The sequence below is a fragment of the Protomyctophum parallelum genome, assembly GCF_964188405.1.
Source record: "Protomyctophum parallelum genome assembly, chromosome: 6".
NCBI classification, from domain to species: Eukaryota; Metazoa; Chordata; class Actinopteri; order Myctophiformes; family Myctophidae; genus Protomyctophum; species Protomyctophum parallelum.
Genome location: NC_139701.1, coordinates 24,065,963 through 24,088,682, shown reverse-complemented (window position 1 = coordinate 24,088,682; position 22,720 = coordinate 24,065,963). Strand labels below are relative to the sequence as shown.

At 42.7% G+C, this 22,720-nt stretch overlaps 1 protein-coding gene across 1 annotated transcript; it reads right to left on the bottom strand.

Moving 5' to 3' along the window:
- Nucleotides 1-4,781: 4,781 nt before the first annotated feature.
- podn (podocan) lies at nt 4,782-21,079 on the bottom strand. The gene is made up of 11 exons (XM_083767363.1): nt 20,936-21,079; nt 18,643-18,950; nt 17,993-18,086; nt 17,553-17,617; nt 15,542-15,651; nt 15,095-15,251; nt 14,369-14,484; nt 13,714-13,927; nt 13,043-13,486; nt 12,024-12,172; nt 4,782-5,883 (listed from the first exon to the last, which is right to left on the bottom strand). Exons 2-11 carry the CDS (start codon nt 18,916-18,918, stop codon nt 5,739-5,741), a joined length of 1,770 nt encoding a protein of 589 aa, XP_083623489.1. The 5' UTR covers nt 18,919-18,950; nt 20,936-21,079; the 3' UTR covers nt 4,782-5,738.
- Nucleotides 21,080-22,720: the final 1,641 nt, after the last annotated feature.

Here is a 22,720-nt window from a genome sequence, read left to right as displayed (position 1 = left end):
CATGCATTGCATGCATGCATCCAATCCAACCTATCGTGGTGTGACCCTCGACAGAAACCTGTCCTTCAAGGAACACCTAAAAGGGACGGCAGCTAAGGTGGAGTCCAGAAACAACGTGCTCTGAAGGCTCGCTGGTGCAAAATGGGGGGCACAGCCTCCACACTGCACACCTCAGCATTGGCCCGTCATACTCTGCAGCAGAATATTGTGCCCCTGTCTGGTCCAGGTCATCCCACACACACCAAGTGGACACCCAGCTCAATACAACCATGAGAACCATAACTGGGAGGTCCGGGACTATTCGTTCAACACCACTCCCCTGGCTCCCAGTCTTATCAAACATAGCCCCTCCACACATCCGGCGAGCAGCAGTTTCTCAGGATGCTTGTTCAAAAGTTCAAAGACTCTCCCCATCTACCAATCCATGAAGAAAACTTCAACCCACCCACTGCTCGACTACCATAGACGACCAATTTGGAAGAACGGTAAGAACCCCCACCAGCTGACTTCACCATCCAATCAGCTTGGAAAAAGTAATGCAGTCCAAGGAGGTCCCAAACAAACACCTGGTGTCAGCCCTAACCCCAACAAACAGGTCCCTGGCACCAACCTAACCAAGGAGACATGCTATAGTGCTCTACGCTCAATAGGTTCAGGACTGGACATGGCCCCTGCTTGGGTTACTATACTTTGGTCCGACATACCATTGGTCCGATCGACTACCTACCCCAAACCCTCACCATAACCGCGAGCCCGGGGCAGCACACCTAAACCTAACCCCCAACCCTATCCCGAGTCGGACCAATGGTATGTCGGACCAAAGTATGCTCCCCCCCTGCTTGGCCAGCCTTCACAAATGGCACACTGTGTGCGTTAGCCGCAATTTGCAACTCTAGATTTTTTTACAATGGGTTGAATCTAGAGTTGCAATAAGCTCCATCCACTTCCTATTCATGATTTTCGGTTTCTGATCTGCTGGTCTTAAATGACGTTAAACTCACCAACATTGCAGCTGTAGTCCAAGCTTGAATTATCCTCTTTCAATCTGCCGAGCTTGTTTTTCATAAAAATCCCCCGTAGACATGTTATGAGTTACTTTCTGTCCAAAATATTCCAAGAGTGACATTTCCGAGCCGCCATTTGTATTTTTGCAACGTGCCGTAAAACAAGATGTGAGGGGGAGCGCTTGTTTAATAGAATCTTACCTGCGCAGGTAAGACACCCAAAGAAGAGGCAGACACAGTGCGACGCCCCATCACACACAGCCTTCTATTAAACAAGCGCTCCCCCTCACATCTTGTTTTACGGCACGTTGCAAAAATAGAAATGGCGGCTCGGAAATGTCACTCTTGGAATATTTTGGACAGAAAGTAACTCATAACATGTCTACGGGGGATTTTTATGAAAAACAAGCTCGGCAGATTGAAAGAGGATAATTCAAGCTTGGACTACAGCTGCAATGTTGGTGAGTTTAACGTCATTTAAGACCAGCAGATCAGAAACCGAAAATCATGAATAGGAAGTGGATGGAGCTTATTGCAACTCTAGATTCAACCCATTGTAAAAAAATCTAGAGTTGCAAATTGCGGCTATGCGTGCGTGTGGTGAGGAACAAACTATGGAACACATCATTGAAGTTTGTTCTCTCCAAAGACTGGAAGGAGTATTAGTTACCCTCCATACAGCAGACCAGGAGGCAACCACTTTGCATTTGCTAAATAAATAAGATGGCCAATTGTGTGATCTGTAGCGCATCATGCGCATCTCTCTCTAGGTCGTCCAAAAGATATAATCAGCAACGCAACACTGTAATTATCAGAACCATAAAATTGTATGTCTGAGTTAAAGAACTAAAGGTCCTGTACCTGCGTCAGTAGGCCTAATTCTTTATACTGTAACCAAAAGGAACACAAAACTTAAATTACCAATAAATAGCAATATTTGTATCCGATTTAAACTTGAAACAAAAATAATTCACTTCAGTTGAACAATCAATAGATTTCAAATTAAATTGTTCAACAAAATGTCTCCAATGACTCAAGTATCAAAAATAATAGGAACCCAAAACAAAAGTAATCGAACCAAAAATGTTCTATTTTCCATTTCTAAATCTTCTATTTTCAGAAAATCAAGTAATCAATAAAGTCAGCGAATAAAAAAGCAATGCATTGCTCATAAACAGAAAATAAAATATTCCTTACCCAACCTTCAAGTCAGGAGGCCACAGCAGGTTCCTTTGTCCAAAAGCTCTGAATTGATTTAGAGTTGAAACTGTCAGAAATGTCCACCACCAAACATTCTTTTTGATATGAGACTCACTCACTTCCTGTAGCTTTTCTTGGTGCCTCACTTCCTGGAACTATTGCTAACATGCTTTATCCCCACAGCTCCCACTATAAGCAATCCTTGACAACAGAGAATGAATGACCATTGTAAAGTTGCCCGAGGGCCTAGGCTCCAAAAACAGTCAGCAATGCTTTTTGTGGATTTTATTTTTCCCAAATCCAGCTCCAGTGCAGATATTCACAGCAAAAATAATACTGGCCAAAATAACGAACTCAAAAATACTTAATGCAAAACTTAGGACAAAGGAAAAATAACAAAACTGCACTAGGCTATGCCCATGAAATGGGCCCTAGCAGCTCTCTCACTGGGCTGTCAGCATGTTGCCTGCTCGAGCATAACTGATTAGCTCTGCCTGCAGGCTCCCTTTTATAGGAGAGGATCCTACCACAAACAGAGAGGCAATTAAATCTAAACAGCTTATCTACAAGCTCACAGATATCTGCTGCACATGAATAAGTAACCAAATAAATAGATGTTCTATGCTAGACTAAACATAATTTGGGTTTGCATTCATTTCCAAAGATAATAGAAATACTTTGCTCATCAACATTGTGAAACACGGTAAACACCCCTACTCCTCAACAGTACTTGGCACCTTCTTAAGCTGAATGGCTGCGCCCTGCTCTGGTTCAGCAGTTCAGATTCAGACAGAAGAGTGCCAGTGCAATGCATTCCTTCACACATTTATGTGGCAGTGTCACACTGTTGAATTTAAACTAGTGGTTGGGATGTGAAATTAACCAAGACTATTTCCTAACCTATTTCTTACCAAAAATGTGGTTGCTGCCAAAGATGAGCACCAAGTTTCCGTACTTCTCCACACACTGCTAGCTTATGAGATATGATGAGGTGTGCTCACCACTGGCATTGACCTTATACCAACCTTGAAACGTACTTAGTCAAACAGCCAATAAGGGACCACCGTTCAAGTAATTACCATCAAAATTACATTATGACGAATTCTTGAAATCCAATGTTAAAGCTGTTATAAGCAATAATATGTCAACATTTTAATTACCTTTTTATTATTTCTTGGTATTCAAAGTATTCAAAGTAAAACGCTTCCAAAATAATAGTCTCTGTGACACATCTAGGGGCCACAATCTGCATTCAAAGATTTTCCTAGAAGCTTTGTCATTGGTCGATTTGCCTGTCTACTTCCTGATTGCTTAGTCATTTCGACCGGGGGTTTTTTCTACCAATGACAAAGCTTCTAGGAACATCTTTGAATGCAGATCGTGGCCCCTAGATGTGTCACAGAGACAAAAAACATTCTGGGAGTGTTTTACTCATTGCTGGCTGTCTGAATACCAAAATAAAAAAAATGCTTATAGCAGCATTAATGAGAATATTTTGTTGCTAAAACATTTACCTCCTTGTGACGAGTAACACGTTTTCTAAAAGCTGGCCAACAACATCTGGTGGTGACAAAGTAAAAGAAATGACCTGCGTCCACATCATACTATAATTAACCGAATGTCTGAGTGTGTGTCTGTGTGTGTGTGTGTGTGTGTGTGTCCGTGTGTCTGTCAGAAACAGTGCCGTAACTCCTTACTGCATGCACCAATCACTCCCACAGGCATTGATCATATGCATATGGAGGGCGTAACGAAGCCCTTTTTTCGATTTGACACATTAATGATTATTAATTTATTTATTAGTCAATTACAAACGCACCCGGGCGCAGTACCCTTCACGGCCACAAGGGGGGGGGGCAAATATAATACATATAATATAATACAGATTATATAAATGTGCCGCTCATAGGAGGCCTTTGCTATGTTACACCAGTTTCAATTGAAATGGGCCTCCACCCTCATGGGGGCCTCTGAGCTACGACTGACCGCCAGACATCATTCAACCCCCCCACCACCCTTGGGTCCTCTCTCTCTCTCTCATTCACTCACTCGCTGCCTTGCTTTCTCCCACGATGTTAAAGTTACACCTATTTCCTTTTAATAACCTGGGTAAAATGTGCAGCATTGGGAGGTAAATGGGAAACATTTTATTGTGAAGGGACGACAGGATGTTGTTGCTGCGTAATTGTCGAGAGTAATGGCTGCGAGTGATATTGAATTATGTGTCAATACGCCTGTATCAACAGAATAATTATGTCATAGGTATATATGGGGGCCTCATTTTAGTTCTTGTTTTTTCTTCCACAATACATACAGCACATCCATGCTCCTGTGTGAAAACTAAAATGTACACAAATTTGCTTGAAATTGACTGACTACTGGAGGTGGTCAAGATAGTGCCGATTTATTATTTTTATTTAGCCTGACATCAAAAATACAAATCAACCCTTATATCTAAATTACTGATCCATAAGCTCACAATGCATTGTGCTGTTGTTTACTGTCAACCTGGTGTATGGTTGCTCACTGACTGAGCACATCCACGCTACACTGTTTGATTTCCAAAGAAATGCAGTGTTCTTTTTTAAATAATTTATTGCTGTGTTTCACGGCATTTAAAGGTGACATTATAATAATACTGCATGTAAAAGTGACATTGCATTCAATATAGTGAATATAAAGCAAAAGCATTTTAGATGTTGTATAAAAATATTTGCAATCTTATAAAACAGGACAGGACAGTGAGGCAGTAGCAGCATTGATTAAGGTCAAGGTTTGCGTATTCAGAAACATTATATTCACAAATGCATGATATAAGAAAATGGCAATACAACACTGTCATGTGCAGTTCTCAAAATGAAAGGCAAATATATGTTACAGGACAATTCCAATATATCCGGAACACTCCCAACTCATTGCTACATTTTCAATTTGACACAGCTCTTAGGATCAATTTGAATGTTAACAAGATTTCATGTAAATTTTGGGGCATTGGTGAAGGTGATGAGAACTAGGTGCGTTATTTTGTTCAGTCTTTAACCTACAGTGACAGTGTAGCCAGTAGCCATTTCACAGAGCAGAGTACAGAAAGACACACCATATGATCAACACATGTCTTTACCTTTTTGTCTCTGTCAATTAAAAAAATAAAAATAAAAATTGTCATTGATTGTTGTGTGGTCAGGGGGGGGGGGGGGACTCCTTAATAATACATTATACATGATTGATAACAAACACAAAAATACCAAAGGTCATATAGAAAGCTGTGCTTTGTAGACTAAACCCACCCCGCACAAAAAGAGACACCGAATTTCCGGTATCCTGCACCAGAAATAATATGTGAACCCGCCATTCCTTACAACAATGCACATCTCTTCACATGTTCATCCCCATTTTAACCACATGAACCCTAGCGTCCATATTCCGGGCAGTTCAAAATAGGCAAGCATTCTGAGAAAATAGGCAAACTCTCTCTCTCTCTCTTGCCTTTCAACTATGCAGTCGTGTGAAAATTCCCTTTGAGCATTTGTTGATTCATGTGTCCTCCTCCTCCAATTCCTCCATTTCCTCGTGGTTTAAAGATAGATCCTCACTGCCGGTGCCCACATCAATAACCTGGAGGTTGGGCAAATGGGCGAAAGAGCTCTCCTTTACAGAGTCCACCGACAGCCGGTTAGAGCTGGAACAGAAAATATCACGTCTGTTAGTAAATGAAAGATCTTTGAAATGGATAATGGATAAGGGAGCTAGACATTCACACACCAAGGAAGACCGTGTGTGGTTTTCTAGGGCTTCAAAACAAGCCTCCACATCAACCTACAACTGGCTCTCAGTCACATTCAGTGTTAGTTTGGGCATTTTGTTGAGTGTGTAAATGTAACGAAATGGATCCTTACAGGTCCATTTGTTTACCTTTGTACTCTCTTTTTACAGGGAGTTTACTGTGTGTAGCATCTTTCAAATCCACAAGCATAAGGCTGGAAAAGACAGCGGGTTGTTGGTGTGATACGATTTGTTGAAATCTGATATGCGTGTGACTGTGTGTGTGTGTGGGGGGGGGGGGGGGGGGGGTGTACAGTAGGACCCATCTGTTCATAGTCATCTCAGTGTAACACTGACATGAGATAGTCATACAGTAGGTATTTGTTTGTTGCTTTTCCATCTCAGATGAAAGGCCAATAATGATTAAATCCTGCCACCACACGGCAGGCAGGCAGGCAGGCAGGCAGGCAGGCAGACTGGCAGGCATGCAGGCAGGCATGCAGGCAGGCAGGCAGGCAGGCAGGCAGGCAGGCAGGCAGGCAGGCAGGCAGGCAGGCAGGCAGGCTGGCAGGCATGCAGGCAGGCAGGCAGGCAGGCAGGCAGGCAGGCAGACTGGCAGGCATGCAGGCAGGCAGGCAGGCAGGCAGGCAGGCAGGCAGGCAGGCAGGCAGGCAGGCAGACAGGCATGCAGGCAGGCAGGCAGGCAGGCAGGCACGCACGCACACACATTCACAAATCCCCCTATCCCTTACTCCTACTGATGCAATCATTCCAGAAGCTATAAATTGGCTCAGGCCAAAGGCTTCCAGCTGTGGGGAGAGAGAGAGAGAGAGAGAGAGAGAGAGAGAGAGAGAGAGAGAGAGAGAAACATTTCCTAACTGATGCGTTAGCAGCTGCTCGGAGCAGAATGAAGTGCACAACAGCCTGGGTGGGGTCATGGCCCGTCAAAACAGGCCATGAAGCGGCTGCGATGGGGCCTTAATGATAAACCAAACAGCGTATAATGCCAAAAGCCCTCGTCAGTGATCTCTCTAGGGTTTTATTCTGGAAGGTAGCAATTGAGTAACACGGTAGTGCTTCAGAGTTATGCTTAATTTATATTTAGTTGTGCACCAGTGCCAACAATAGCAAATCGACAAGCTCACACGGCGTCACCATTCACGACATATGCTTGTAGAGCTGCTATTTTTGCTGCACGACATTGGGGAGATATAGGTGTAAATAATCCTATAGCGTCAGTGCAGTGGGGAAATTGTTGGGGAAATTACTTAAGAGCAAATTAAGGGAAGTAGAGGGATTATATATCACATTACACGCAACATATGGAACAAAATACAACAACGGCCTGGCCAGGCCTATTCTTCTGGTGCTATGGGCTTAACATTGAAGGAAGGACATTTTTCGGGGCCCGCAGCAAAATGTTCTCTTATAGCGAGAATATAGCGAGAAAAAGAAAGCTGAACTTGTCCACTTGTCCATTTTGATTTTACCATCTTCCATTCTGGAGATATTGACCTTTTTGCAACACCTGCTTTTGCCTGAAAGTGATTATCTTGAACAGCAAGCAGAGTTATGGAAGGTTTAAAGTCACAGACATTGACAGGCAGATATAAAAATGAACACAATAAATATGCTATACATCCTATACACCGAATGAAAGCCCTGAATGTGTAAAAAAGGAAAACAGTACACATTGATCCCATGTACAGTTTGTCAGAAATTGGTTATTGAATGCAGCTTGCGCCCACCAGAGATAACTTCAGAGAAGACATGGACCTGAACTCCTCAATATTCACGAAATAGCTATATAGCTAAATACTATATATACCGTATGAAACAGAAGACTCTCTGCTTTCATAAGAAAAAAACTTCTACTGTAATAATAATAAAAACCACACCCCTGTGAAGTGAGTGGTGCAACTCACTTCACAGCTTATTGTACTTATTCAATACAGCTCGCTATATATACGGACTGAGGCAGAAAGTCATGTAAACCTTTTTAATACAGTTTGGTCTGTAAACTTCTACTGTAATAATAAAAATCACACCCCTGTGAAGTGAGTGGTGCAACTCTGTCCCATATTCTGTTCTCAGAACAGAATATGGGACAGTTTTTTATTATTATTACAGTATACGGTATATAGTATTTATATGTCGCTATAGGCCTTATTTTGTGAATCTTGAGGAGTTCAGGTCCATGTCTTCTCTGAAGTTATCTCTGGTGGGCGCAAGCTGCATTCAATAAACAATTTCTGACAAACTGTACATGGGTTCAATGTGTACTGTTTTCATTCGGTGTATAGGATGTATAGCATATTTATTGTGTTCATTTTATATCTGCCTGTGACTTTAAACCTCCCAGAACTCTGCTTTCTTACCCAATGAGGATGATGATGATGATGATGAGCACTGTTATGTTATAATCATGAGCCCATGTCTGTGTACTTGAACGTGAGACACAGTGTACTTGATATGTATTGTGTACTGCCTGATCTGTAGCATACCTTATAGATAGGCTTCGAGAGACATCTCGGCGACAGCAAGGTCAGCCTTGCTGCAGTAGGCACGTTATTATGTCTCATATATTGTTGTCACGTCATTATGATCCAGCACTATATATGTTCCTGTTTGTGTAATAAACTTTGTGAACCTTTAGCGTGATACTGTCTCGTGTCACGTTATTGTTCTCCCGGGCCCGCCGCCACAGTCGCCGTACCAAAGGAATACTTCAACTGGATTATCACACACCACCCAGCCTGCACACACTACCTGTCTGTCAAACCAGACGAGGGTCCAGTACTTAGAGTTTACAACAAGCACCTCGCCGAATCTATCTCCACAGATCTGCTTTCATTGTCTCGATCGCAAGTTGGTGAGACGCGTTGTCATTAGCATACTGAATCGGCGATGATGATGTTGGTTTGCAAGCTTAGGAGGGGAACGTGTCTGGACATGTAGCTAGCCCCTCTCTGGACAGTGGACACCCTCGTTGAAGCACTTTTCATCACTCCCCGTAGGAGCGATGGAAAAGAGCTTCGAGGGTGTCCAGAGAGGGGCTAAGCCCGGCTGTGATGTCGACAAGATGACAACTCGACAAGGAAGGACAAAAAGGGCTTCCACAGAACACAACACCACGGTTTAGGATGCGGAAAAGTTTAGTTCGTTATAAATTACAACCGGGTCGATGACCGACGCGTTCACTGCGGTCTTATCACTGCAATTATAATGAATACAAAAGTGTTACAATCACACGTCCGAGCGATCGCCGATGTTGACGGCTCTCGGGCTTTGGTGATCCCCCAACGGAAGACCTGTAACCCGGCCACTGTTGTCATGACGGTCCCTCGTCCCTCGATACTGTGATTTGTTTGTTAGTTCGTAGTATGAAGAAGGAAACATGCAGCTGGCCGTCCATGTGTGTTGCAGACGTTATGCAATGCCGATACGGTGCTTATTCTTCGTGGGGTTTTATGGCGGTTGGCATCCATACATACGGTGCAGATTGGTGTTTAGGCAGCGTTCATCATGTTTTTTCCGAGACACAGACCCCCCCCATCTCGCAAGGTCCTCCTCCTCGGGAGAAACAGGAGGGGAGGGGGGAATCGAGGGTTTTGTGGTGTTGGGTGAAATGTGATTCTTCTATTCACACTGACTAGATCATGGGCGCGTCCATTTTAGATACCCTGGCTTCTACACGTAAAGCGGCCCGCCGTCCTGTTTTCAGGAGGGGGAGGCTTTTTTTTCTTTTTTTTAATCACGTGAGCGGGACTAAGTAGCAATGACAGGGGGGTGGTTCTTCATTGTCCGGGTGGGTAAAAAGATGAATGAAAGTATTCAATAAAAAAGTGCTCGAAACGTATGGATACGTGGTTCGCATGGCTAAATAAAGACGTATTGATACGTGGATCGCAAATTATGTGTTAAAGGGCTCTGGACACCTATGTAAATATAATACACTCGTTACCTTTAATTTGTTTGGTGCAGCTGTGTTGCTTACTAGTCTGCGAAGATGAGTTCAACAGTCCAAGACATTGAGGGAGACCAAAAGCTAGCTAGTCCCTAGTCTAAACAAAACCGGCTTTTAAAATAGTCCATCATTTTGGACTCAACTGTATTTATTCATTTTTTATTTTAAATCCCTATGTGTAAAATTACCCAACCACAGCTGAGCACTTTAATCCAAGCAATCAAAAGAAAATTACCAATTTCCTCCAAAGCATTCCTCTGCCCCACTTACATAATCATCTCCTCAGTTTGGATCAAAATCCAAATGGAAAAGAAACCTGAGAACTCAAATGACATTGAGTCATCGACCAAAGACCTGAGATTCAGAACATTTGAGTATCAGTTTTGACAATCTATCGCTTATGTCACTCAGCTGCCATCAAACCCCAAAACATTGATGGAGGATGAATGGAACAATTTATTATTATTTGGAAACGGTCTAGGGTAGCCAAGGACTGGCAGCTTGTGTAATGATGATAGGAATGTTAACAAGATGATCTACTCTCAAACCTAGAAGAAAAAAGTACTGCCGAAGCAGTTTCTGCATGCGGTCTCCTAAAGCTGTTGTATGCATCTTTGAAAGGGGCTAGGCTCTATTTAATCAAGATCCTCTTAGCAGCAAGTAAAAAAGCAATCACACGACGCTGGTGCCAGCAGGACCCACCAACGAAAGATCAATGGATGGACATTATTGAGGAACTGTATTCTATGGAAAAACTAACATTCATACATTCATACAAGAGGATAAATTCTATAAAAAGTGGGAAAAGTGGAATCTCTTCTCTCAGCCTAGCGATATTGCAATTGGATTTCATTGAATGTTTTTTGTAATATGAGAAATGCAGCCTTTTTTTTCTCGTTTACTTTTTGTCTTTTTCTTTCCGTATAGTCTTGTCAGTTGTGTATGTTTCTTCCTTCAATAAAAATTAAGTGAAAAAAAAAGAAAGAAAGGGGCTAGGCTCGATGATACATGATAGAAAGAAGAAAATGCCAGCACTCAATCAATATGTCCTTTTCACATGTCAATATGTCCTTTTCACACAAAAGGACATATTGAGTGCATTTTCTTCTTTCTATCTACTCTCAAACTTAAACGATTCAAGTGGATGCGAACATATTTTCTCAGTGGGGCTCTGTATAGGTGTCTGGAGAAGGTAGTGAATGCCAACTGTTGAAAGACCTGACGGCTGACTCACATAATAACCCCATGCAGGTTCCATCAATAATGGTGTGTGTGCGTGTGTGTGTGTGTGTGTGTGTGTGTGTGTGTGTGTGTGTGTGTGTGTGTGTGTGTGTGTGTGTGTGTGTGTGTGTGTGTGTGTGCGCGCGCGCGCGCACGCGTGTTATTTTCACTTTCAAATAGGAGGAAGCGCTGGCTTTTGCAAACAGGTGGAACCAAATGGACCCTTATGGGTCTGTAACTCTGCCTAAAGGGTCCATTTGGTTCCATTTGTACACTCTCAAGAGTTAATTGATTTTACAATAGAAATTGGGGGTCCCAGAGATAGAAATGCCATTACATGGGGGTCAGTAGACTAATATGCATGTCAAACTGGGGGTCCTTGAAATTAAACAGGTTGAGAATCACTGCTAGAGCCGTAAAAATCTTCTCTTATGGGGGTCCCTGGCATATCTTTTCAAATGGGGGTCCGTGGGCTAATTAGTGTCAAATTGGGGGGGTCCTTGACATGAAAAGGTTTGGGAACCACTGGTGTACAGTATTATGTCTGTGAGATGACCTCACGTTAACCACAAGACTAATGTTGTTTTAGAGCAGTGGTTCTCAAACATCAAGGACCGCCAGTTTAAAAACATTCCAGATGTTTCTTTCAAGATTTGGTGATAGCGATCTACGAACTTGTACATCGGCTATTTTCAATTCTATTGTTTATAGGGTTGATTTAAACAACAAGTTCAACTAGGCAACTACACTTTAAAAAACAAGCCCCCAAAAAAATGCAACGCGCAACTTCCAACATTTACAAGCGACTTTACCGAAAGTACATTTATAATAATAATCAGACGTGGCAACACTGCCCTGTGCATCCTTACCGAAGGAAGATGCCTTTGATGTTAGGAGTGCCTTCAAAAGCTGAGGCGGGCACCGTAGTGATGCGGTTGCGCTGCAGGTAGAGGTATTCCAGGGATTCAGGCAGGTCCGATGGGATATGTGACAGCTGATTGCCAGACATGTCCAGCGTCTGAATAAAACACAAATCGCCCGTTCCATAAATAGATCACATATAGCCTAATACGCCTATATAATTATGATATGGATCGCCAATATCGGCTATAAACCTTGTAGGCTACGTACAAAAGCTAATACTTTTCAGGAAATGGGGGAGACAAAATAACTTGTGTTCCAATGGATGCAATATGCAATATTCCAAAAGGCAAAAAAATTAGAATCTACAAGCTCAGATGCGTTAACTTGTAGATCTGCTATTTTTTATTTTTTTATTGGCTGCATTTGTGTGACACTGTAGTATGACAAAGTAGGGCATTAAATCACACCAAAAAAAGGGAAGAAAAAACCCCATAAAAAGTTGAGGGGTTGATGGGGTTAGCATGATCTTTATGTACCGGTATGTTGATATTCTACCATACAATCCCTTGAGAGCATCATTACACTGTACACGGAATTACAGCATGGTTTGGCAACCAAAAACAGTCTTGCTAGTATGCACTAAACAACAGCTAAGAAAGTAATAGGGAAAAAATGCTTTATTTTCTTGGAATATGAACGTCTCCAATTAGGAAGAGTACAATGGATGCCAAAAGGTGTCTGTCTGTGTGTGTGTGTGTGTGTGTGTGTGTGTGTGTGTGTGTGTGTGTGTGTGTGTGTGTGTGTGTGTGTGTGTGTGTGTGTGTGTGTGTGTGTGTGTGTGTGTGTGTGTAAATCAAACAGCTTGAAGGAATCTATACTTTGTTCCAAGTTACATCCATCAAGCCACTGATAATAGAGCATTGTGCACTAAAAAGCACTTAGCACTTTTGCATTTATTTTTTTACCGTTTCATCTCCAACACCAGCCCGGATTCTAAATAAATATGGACATGGCCTCCACTCACTTTCAGCGCGTTGAGTTCCATCCAGGCTCCCTGGTAGACGGAGTTGACCTTCAGCTGGTTGTTGCTCAGGTTGATCTCACGCAGCTTCAGCATGCCCATCAGCGCCCCGTCCGGTATGGAGTTCAGCTGGTTGTCTTTGATCTTCAGCTCCTGCAGACTACGGGGCAGGCCCAGGGGCAGCGAGTGGAGCATGTTGCCCGAGAGGTCCAGAGTCTCCAGCATGCGCAGCTTCCTGAAAGCCTCACGGTGCACCTTGGGGCTGGTCAGCCGGTTGTAGCTGAGGTTTAGCTCCGTCAGAGTGTAAAGCATGACCAGGTCGTTGCGGCCGAGCTCATTGATGGCGTTGTGCAGTATCATAAGGGTCTTGGCGCGGCGTGGAAGGCCCCTCGGGACGCGCTCCAGCTGGTTGTTGTACATGTGGAGCGTGTGCAGCTTCTTCAAGCCCTGGAGGTATTATTGTATGGCAAATTATTCATGAGGGAATTATTCATTCAGTGTAGGCCTACTGTACGGTATGTGTGAAATTTATGGAATGGATACAAAATAGATAAAAGTCAGGCAAAGCAATAGCACAATGTGTAGCAGAGAGATCCCTACTTTTTGCTCATATCCCAAGAGATTCTACCGAGAATCTGCAGTACGATCTAAAGCTGCGGTGCTGTATTCAGTACCTGGAAGGCAGTGGGGTGGATGGAGCGCGAGCGGAGCTTGTTGTTATGTAGAAGCAAATACTCCAGGTTTTTGACAGAGGTGAGCGCATCTCCAGGGATGCTGCGGATGGAGTTCTTCTCCAGGTGCAGCAGCACCAGGCTGCGGGGCAGACCCTTGGGGACCACACTCAGGTTGTTGTGTGACAGGTCCAGACACTCCAAGCTGCTCAGTTGGCTAGATGAGGAGAGAGGCAAGATGCTCATGTTATTCTCTCCACCACTGTTCTCTTTTAATTAATTAATTTTCTTTTGTGTATATTTTTTTGCCATTTTTATTAGGAAGATAACCTGGACTGGATTCGTGGATCCAGATCCAGATCTTCAAATAGTAAATTCAGCGCGCAATGTAAGTCAACCCAAACCTCATCTTTTTTTTTCTTCCTTTATTTACCCAGGGTAGTAGCTGAGCACAAGTGCTTATTTTCAGCAACTCCCTGCTCATAAAAACACAGACAGACACACACATTAAAACCTGGGAGCTGACTAGTACAACCACAGACTTATACTGTTGGCCACTAGGGGTTCAGTGCCTTGCTCAAAGGGCACTTCAGCGGTGTTAAAGTAGTAGTATAGTGTTGGTAAAGTACGGTTAGGTGTTGGATATCAGTGTCCCCACCTGAAGGTCTCATTGTCCATCCCCTCATTGCTCAGTAGGTTGTTCTGTAAGTACAGTTCTCTGAGGTTTGACAAGCCATCAAAAGCCCCCTGTGGGATCTTCTCAAGCTTGTTGCTCTGAAATTGATTGACATGAACATAAATTAGGGCTGTCACGATCATGAAATTGATTGTCATACAAACAATAGCGATTAAGAATTTCATTGTGTTTTTCCATTGGCTTTGTATGCAAAAAGTGGGCAGATATGACAAATTACCAATAATAAAAATAAATTATCTACTACGGCCAAAATAGCATTGCGATCATTTTCAACATGGAAACGATTAATAATTATGATAATTATGCAAAATAATCATCTTAATCGAGTGAATTATCTCAAATAAATGTGATTAGCCTAGGTGACTATGTGTTAATTGGGAAAGGCGTAACACCAATAATAATAATTACATGTCATAATCAGCATCTTGTGCTACCAGAGCTGTCATATGGCGAGTTATGCCAAATATGTACTCTACCGTATGACGGTGTCCCACAGCAAAAATTGCTAATCTACAAGCCTGTAGTTTGGCTATTTTTGGCGCACTGTCACATGATGAATCAGGTGCACTGCTAGCCCAAAGAAACTTGCTGTAATAATAATAGCAGCACAGCACGACTGCACACAACCCATTGCTGTGGTATTGGCACCTTCAGGTGAAGGCGGTGGAGGTTGGAGGGCAGGTTTACCTTCAGGTGAAGGCGGTGGAGGGTGGAGGGCAGGTTTCTGGGAACAAGACGAAGGAAGTTACTGGACATGATTAGGATCTCCAGGCTGTTGGAGCCATTGAACATGTGGTCTGGAAGCCCTGTGTCTGTCAACTTGTTGTTATGGAGATATACAGACCTGGAGTGGACAAGAGTTATGAGATTGAGCAAAGTGAAGACCCACACAACAAGCAAAACGTCTGGTACACATACGTAACTACGGATGCACGCACAGTCACACACACACACTCGTGCTCTCTCTCTCTCTCTCTCTCTCTCACACACACACACACACACACACACACACACACACACACACACACACACACACACACACACACACACACACACACACACACACACACACACACACACACACACACACACACACACACACACACACACACACACACACACACACACACTTACTTCAGCTGTGGTTTCTGGCCAAATGTATATGGGTAGATCTTGGTAAGATGATTAGCAGCAAAATCAGCACTGACCAGAGAAGGGGGCAGGTGTTTGGGTGCTAAAGTGAGCTGCAAGCAGAACAGAAACCTCACAAATGAACTTTTCTTCTCTTTATGGTTACACCGCTGTATAATTGTTCTGCCATTTCACTGGCAGGGATAGCAATCCAGAATCAGTGGATGGTTTATTTTTATATGATCCATCCAGCATCTCTTCAGCAGTTTCCATTTTTTTGGTCACAGACCCATTTCTACGGGTTGTTAAGTAAACATTTTCTTTTCTTCTTTTTTACGTTTCCTACAATTACAAAATGTATATTCTTTCAAAAGATTGTATTGTATCATTTATATACTAACTAACATTAAAATGATCAGAGCTAGGCTGTTTTCACTAAATTGGGTTTTAAAGGTACCGTACATTAATAATGTATTTCTGTAAGATTGGGTCACAGAGGAATTTCTCATTTGGGTCTTTGCAGCTAAAAAGTTTGGGAAACAGTACTGGTATAGTGGAAAAATGAAAACAGCAGCGATACAAATACTCTAGTTGCATTTCGTAAACACTTGGCCATTGGCCGGCATACTATAGCCTTAACATGGTAAATGTTTGTACTCTCAGAATTAAATGAACACTCCGTATTTTACTGTGTACAATATGTGTTCTGAAAGTAGGGTTTTGCCAAGCTCATTCCAGTCACATCAACCTAAATGTATCCTGACATTTTTACTAAATGGCACAGAGTATACAGTAGCAGAAACTAGCGAGATTACATTTTAGTGTACATACACTAGACTAGAGCTCTGTCCTTTATAATGTGATCCATGGATTAAAGCAAATATGGATGACTTTGTGGCTTAGCAAGCACTTAAGCACATGAACCCTAGCGTCCCTATTCGGGGCATGTCAAAATAGGTGAACATTCCACTAAAATAGCAGATCTACAAGCTCACAAAGCATCACAGTGTGATGCTTCGTGAGCGTGTAGATTTTTGGTGAAGAGATAGGACAATGGACATAGAGGGAAAATCACACCCGTGTGAAGTGAGGGGCGCTCTTATCATCGTACATCATCACTTGCTCAGACACATATGACGTAAATTCTCCATTCATTAGCAATGGCATTTAATGTTTGTGTTAGCACTAATTAGCCGGTTTTCTCAGACACATATGATGTAAATTCTCCATTCATTGTCAATGACATTTAATGTTTTGTTAGGACAACAATCTACACTATAGCTGAATATAGGAGGCGCTATAGGAGAGAAGGATGAGGCTGGCAGGGCACTGCGTCAGGCACCCAGAACTTGAGGCAAGTAAATTGACCCTATGGGAGCCAGGGCAAAGCCAGGAGGGGCAAGAAGCGTACCACCTATAGACGTGCTGCAGCGCGACAGCTTGGCTGACAACACTGCAGAGCTCAAGAACCTTATGTTGGATAGAAAATTGTGGAGGGCAGCGATCCAGGAATCCCGAGTTGGTGTTGGCTAGACCTCACTCTCGCAGCAACTAACTATAGGAGGGGCTAGCACCGCTCAAAAGGAGTGAGGCCAAGTAGCCTGCAGACCCCAGTAGGACCCCAGTCAACAAAGTATATAGTCTCCAAAATCCCATATTTCTTCAGCATCGCCCTTGCTTACCAAATCTTTCCATCTATTTCTGTCTGTCTGTCTGTCTGTCTGTCTGTAAAATGTATCTCAGACCAGCTGGTACAGACATACTGTAAGCGTTTACAATAAGCTTGGACAGTTGGACACGTTTGCGAGAGTAGACGGGATATTATTGAGTTGACCGTTACTCGCCCTACTCAGCCTACTGAGAACAGAATAGTATATAATACTTTTCCACGTTTCCAAAACCACTAGCATTTCAACAGTGCCTGGAATCACACACATGATCTTTGTTAGGTTCCAAGTTAGCAGTGAGAAAAAAACCCCAAGTTGAACAGTTGAAGGCTTTCCGTGTGACTCACCTTATTATTTGCCAAGTATAAATAAGTCAGATGCTCCATCACTTCAAAAGCTTCATCTTCCAGGCCTTGAAAGGAGACATAAGGCAAGTTTCTCAAGCACTAAAGGTCTACATAAGTATCCTTGTCACCAAAAAAAGAACCAAAAATAGAACATATTTTTATCATTATATCAGAAGCATACGGATCAGACGCGATACAGATGCTGTATTATTTGACAGGTCAAAGCTATGGCAAAATGTCTGTACAGTTGGGGTTTCTGAAGTGATACAGGATCAGACAAATCTGGTGGAACAGATTTTTGTTAGTTGCAAATTATATCACACATATAAACCAAGGGAAATTTTATACTTTGTCTCCATTGCTTGCCGGGAGTTATTCGCAGTGAGCGACACAGTCATGCACCAAAGTATAAATTATGATTTTTGTGTCTGGGGGTTTACCTTGTGATGTGAGCCAGTTGTTCTGAAGGTTGAGAGTTTCCAGCAGGTCGAGGCTGGAAAGGTCCTCCACCGTGATCTCCTCGATTTGGTTGTTCTGCCACCAGGAGAAAAATATACTGTCACATGGTGTGTGTGTGTGTGTGTGTGTGTGTGTGTGTGTGTGTGTGTGTGTGTGTGTGTGTGTGTGTGTGTGTGTGTGTGTGTGTGTGTGTGTGTGTGTGTGTGTGTGTGTGTGTGTGTGTGTGTGTGTGTGTGTGCGTGTGACTCTCAGACTGAAGCATGATTAATACTTAATACTTAATTAATCTACTTTAGATGTATATCAGCTAGATGTATGCAATACTATGCATGCGCAATGAAGTATAAATCAAGCATTAGTATGATGTACTGTATATGAGTTTGAGTAAATGGTCCTTTCATATAGCGCCTTCATTCAAAGTGCTTTACAATGTGCACTACATTCACCAGCAGCAAATCAAACAATGAAAGGCTCATCGGGAGCAGTTAGGAAGTTGTTCAAGGACACTTCAACACCGGGAACTGGGAACCTTCCGATTCCAAAGTAGCCGCTCTACCTCTTGAGGCACTGCCGCCGCGGTGAGTGAGTGAGCGAGCGAGTGAGCGGGTGAATGAGTGAGTGAGGTGGAGACCTGCAGGGATAGTTGAAGTGTGTTCTTAGACAGCTCAGCGGGGAACTGTGTGAGGTCGACTCCAGCACAGTCCACCGCCCCCTCTCTCGTACAGCTGCACTCTGGAGGACACGTGTAGGGCTTGTCTTTCGGTGCTGCTTTAGGTACAACTGTCGCCTCCATCAGGCCTTCCTCCTCCTCTTCCTCTGGCTCGATTGGGGCCTGGCAGTGCGCCAACGTCCAGGCCAAGAGCAGCACACTCAGGGTGTGCAGGATGGAATGCCTGGGAAAGGCCATGACCAGTGTTCAGCTTTCCTGTTGCAAAGGCGCTGAGAACAGGAACATGGAGTTATTGGGAATAAATGTACATTAAAGTAAAATGCAGCTGTGTAGTCAAGATTTGATTAGTTTAGCAGAATAACACGATAATCACTGAGAATCAGTTGAGGTCAATTCCATTATATTTTAAATAAAAGAGAATTGAACGCCAGCCGTCTGGGCCCAGTAATCATCCCTCCCGACCCTACCAGCATTGATGAAAATATTCCAAACAGGCAGTGAGGCACTCAGGCATTACACCATAACAACCAGCAGAGGTGATTAACAAACAAGACACGGCACGGCAATTCCAAACATGCAAACATGAACCCTTTAATTACTTCAGTTGATATTAGTATAGCTTAATGACTACCGGTAGTATTAAAATTGTATTGTCTTTTTTATGTCCAAGATATTTGTATTTAAGTTCAATTTACAATTTAGGCATTTAGCAGACGCTCTTAATCCAGAGCGACTTACATTAAGCAAGAACAAAAAGCATGGGAATACATCACAAAAAAGCATTTATCATGAAACATGCGTAAGCTAAGAAAGTAACAGTGGAATATCTATATTATGAGACTATACATATAAACTATATATATATACTACTATGCTATACATATGTACTATGGCGTGCTATGACTATATACAATGCAATTATAGTGCTGTCTACATAACATGCTATAAGTCTGTGTCAACAGAAATGCTATCTAAGGGGGTAGGGTAAGTGCTATGGGCCATGATGGAGTCTGAAAAGGTGGGTTTTCAGGCTATGGCGGAAGATTGGGAGTGATGCTGCAGTTCTGACTGCAATGGGAAGTGCATTCCACAGTTTTGGAGCCAGAAGGGAGAAGAGTTTGGGACGTGTGGAGCGTTGTCCCGGCGTTTTTAGTGAGGGTACTTCCAGCTTCCCTGCGTTGGCTGATCTGAGTGCGCGGGAGGGTTTGTAGGGTTCAATCATACTACAAGATATGGGGGAGCCATACCTTTGGTTGCTTTGAATGCCAGCATCAGAGTTTTGTATTCTGTGCGGGCAGCGACCGGGAGCCAGTGGAGGGAGCGGAGCAGGGGGGAGACATGTGAGAATTTTGGCTGGTTGAAGACCAAGCGAGCTGCGGCATTTTGGATCAGCTGGAGAGGCTTAAGTGCACATGCTGGTAGGCCAGTAAGGAGGGAGTTACAATAGTCGAGTTTTGACAAGACTGTTGTCTGGATTAGGAGCTGGGCTGATTCCTGGGTGAAGAACGGTCTAATTCGTCGTATGTTATAGAGTGTGAACCTACAGGATCGAGTGACAGCTGTGATGTGAGCTTTGAACGAGAGCTGACTGTCCAGGACAACACCAAGATTCCTGGCTGTTGGGAAATAGTTAGCTCCCGCATGGTTTACTCCACTATATGAATGTGTGTGTGAATGCACAATCCATGTAAAAGTGCTTTAGGATAAAAAGCACCATTTAACCTAGGTGCCGAGTTAACGCAGTGAAATCCTCTTGAAGCGGAATGTGCTGAGTGTATAAATGGCACCAAATGGATCTGTAAGGTTCTATAATGTATTGTACATTCCAAATGGATAACAGAGGATTGTACTGGGTAAGTTAAAATTAGTTAATGAAGCAACGCACACACTTATAATGATAAATATAGGTCATCCCCTCTGTTTATCATTTCATCTCCCAAACAGATGCACTAAAGTGAACAGTAAAGTAACACTAAAGATATTGACAGCGTATGGGGCTTGCAACTACATAACCATACAGTACCAACTATAATCACAGTTGTGATTATTATTTATTTTTCTGCTGCACTTACCTATAGTGAAGTAATTATACGTTTGACCCAATAGTATAAAAGCACCATGCCTGGGTGAAGAATGACACTGAAAAGCTCAATCCAGCATTATCTAACATAATAATGCATCATATAGATTTTTCTCTCTTCCTTTTACAGAGTCCCATCAGTAAACTCCCATAATTAAGGATAGGGAACTTTACCAGTTCCAAGTGTGTTTGCAGAAATCCTCTGAAGTTTGACGTCCAGTCTAAGCGCAGGCTGTCCCATAGCAAGAGAGGAGTCGCAGCCACTCCAGATACCCTCCAGATGTGAGAGGGAGTGTGAGTGAGAGAAAGAACATTAACAGAAACTAGGGACGAGGGGTGGGGGGGGTAGGAGGAAGGGAGTAAGTGAGAGAGAGGGAAAGCTCTTAACTGAACCGGGCCAAAAGCACCAAATTCTCTATTCCTCGTATATTTTCCCCCAGTGTTCGTGTATTTTTCCGTAGTGTGACAGGTCTTTCCACTTCCAGTACGGGGATGCAATAATCTCATATCGTGATTAGTTCTTTGTAGATTTTCTTCTATTTTCTTTGAACGTGGCAAATTTTCCTCTAGGATCAGCAAAAAAACGTATAATTCAATTGAGCTTATATTTATTCAACTGGGATCAGCACACTTGGATGCACAAAAGAAACGATAGATCATCTCAAACAGACATGCTGGATCATGCGACTGGGGGATGTGTTCTTTGAACCGTACCGATCAGCTCCGATTCCTGGAAGGGCCAAAAGAGAGATTGTTTTTCCCTTTTCTCCATGTTAATGCAATGTGAAGCTCAGATTATTGCAGTGATTTTTTATTGTGATGAATCAAATTGTATCATCCCCAGGTCCCACCCACGCTTCTGTTTGTTAACACAGGCGTAGTTTGGGATAGAGGTCATTTGATGACAGCACCAGATGAAATTTCATAAATATTGCAAAGAAACGAAGAGGTGCAGGCCAAGAAGGGGCGACAGGATGTGATCTAATGTCTCACATGTGTCTGAATTAGCTTTCTCAACAAGCCTACCTCCCATAAGGCACAATGTTTGCACATCTGTTATTAAAGTGTGCTAGAGTGCAAGAAAGACAGTTCATACATTATTACTAGTATGTTCACTTACAGTACTCCATAACAAATGCAGGTATATTCGCTTCTGTTCCATCGAGACACTTTGAGGTAAACAACAAAATAATAAAAAGCTTCAATGAAACAATATCAATATATACAATAGAATCCTCACTCATTGTTAATTTATCGTTCTACAAATCTGTGTACACGTTACCAGAGTTAAATTTAAAATCAGAAATTGTACTGTGTAGTATGTTTTGATAAGTAATGCACATCTACTTTATTTTTAGTCTCGACCAGTCCTTCTGAAAATGACAGCAACTCACGAATTGTGATCATTTTCATCAGTGCCATTAAGTAACTTGCTAGTCACACACCCACACTCAAGGGCAAGGCAGAAGGCATCACAGATTCACAGTATGTATAGCCTCATTAACGCACAGCAGAAACCAAATCCTCAAACGGAGAATTTAGAAAAGACCTGCATGTGGCTCATGATCGTCTGACTCACTGATCACATGCATGCAGAGATGCAACATTTCAACTGAGCCAGATCGGACTGTGGAGGCTTTGCTTTTCATATCGCCCCGTGCTGGTGAGAAAAGTCACCGGTGGAGATATGATTTATCACTGCTTCTGGTCAGACTGAATCAAATACACCCCCCCCTTACTCTTTCAAACCAACCAGATATACTCAGATATACTACAAATATCAGTCTAGATACTAGATAGTCAGAGACATTTTACACACTTCAAACCTTTTTAAATCCATGTAAGTTTATTTTTAGATGTTCATAAGCACATGGAAAATCTGTGAGAAATAATGTAAATATCTACTGTTATGGTCTAAAGTCCAAAGGGCTTGAAGTCATGTATAAACTCATATATAAG

Bases quoted from the DNA above. Each gene is read 5' to 3' on its own strand.
- podn (XM_083767363.1), bottom strand. From the start codon at position 18,918: ATGGCCTTTCCCAGGCATTCCATCCTGCACACCCTGAGTGTGCTGCTC. The intron at 15,252-15,541 runs GTAAGTGTGTGT...TGTCCACTCCAG, and splicing joins GGCCAGAAACCACAGCTGAA to GTCTGTATATCTCCATAACA. The intron at 5,884-12,023 runs GTAAGGATGCAC...TTTCTGTTCCAG, and splicing joins ATCAAAGGCATCTTCCTTCG to CTCTAACCGGCTGTCGGTGG.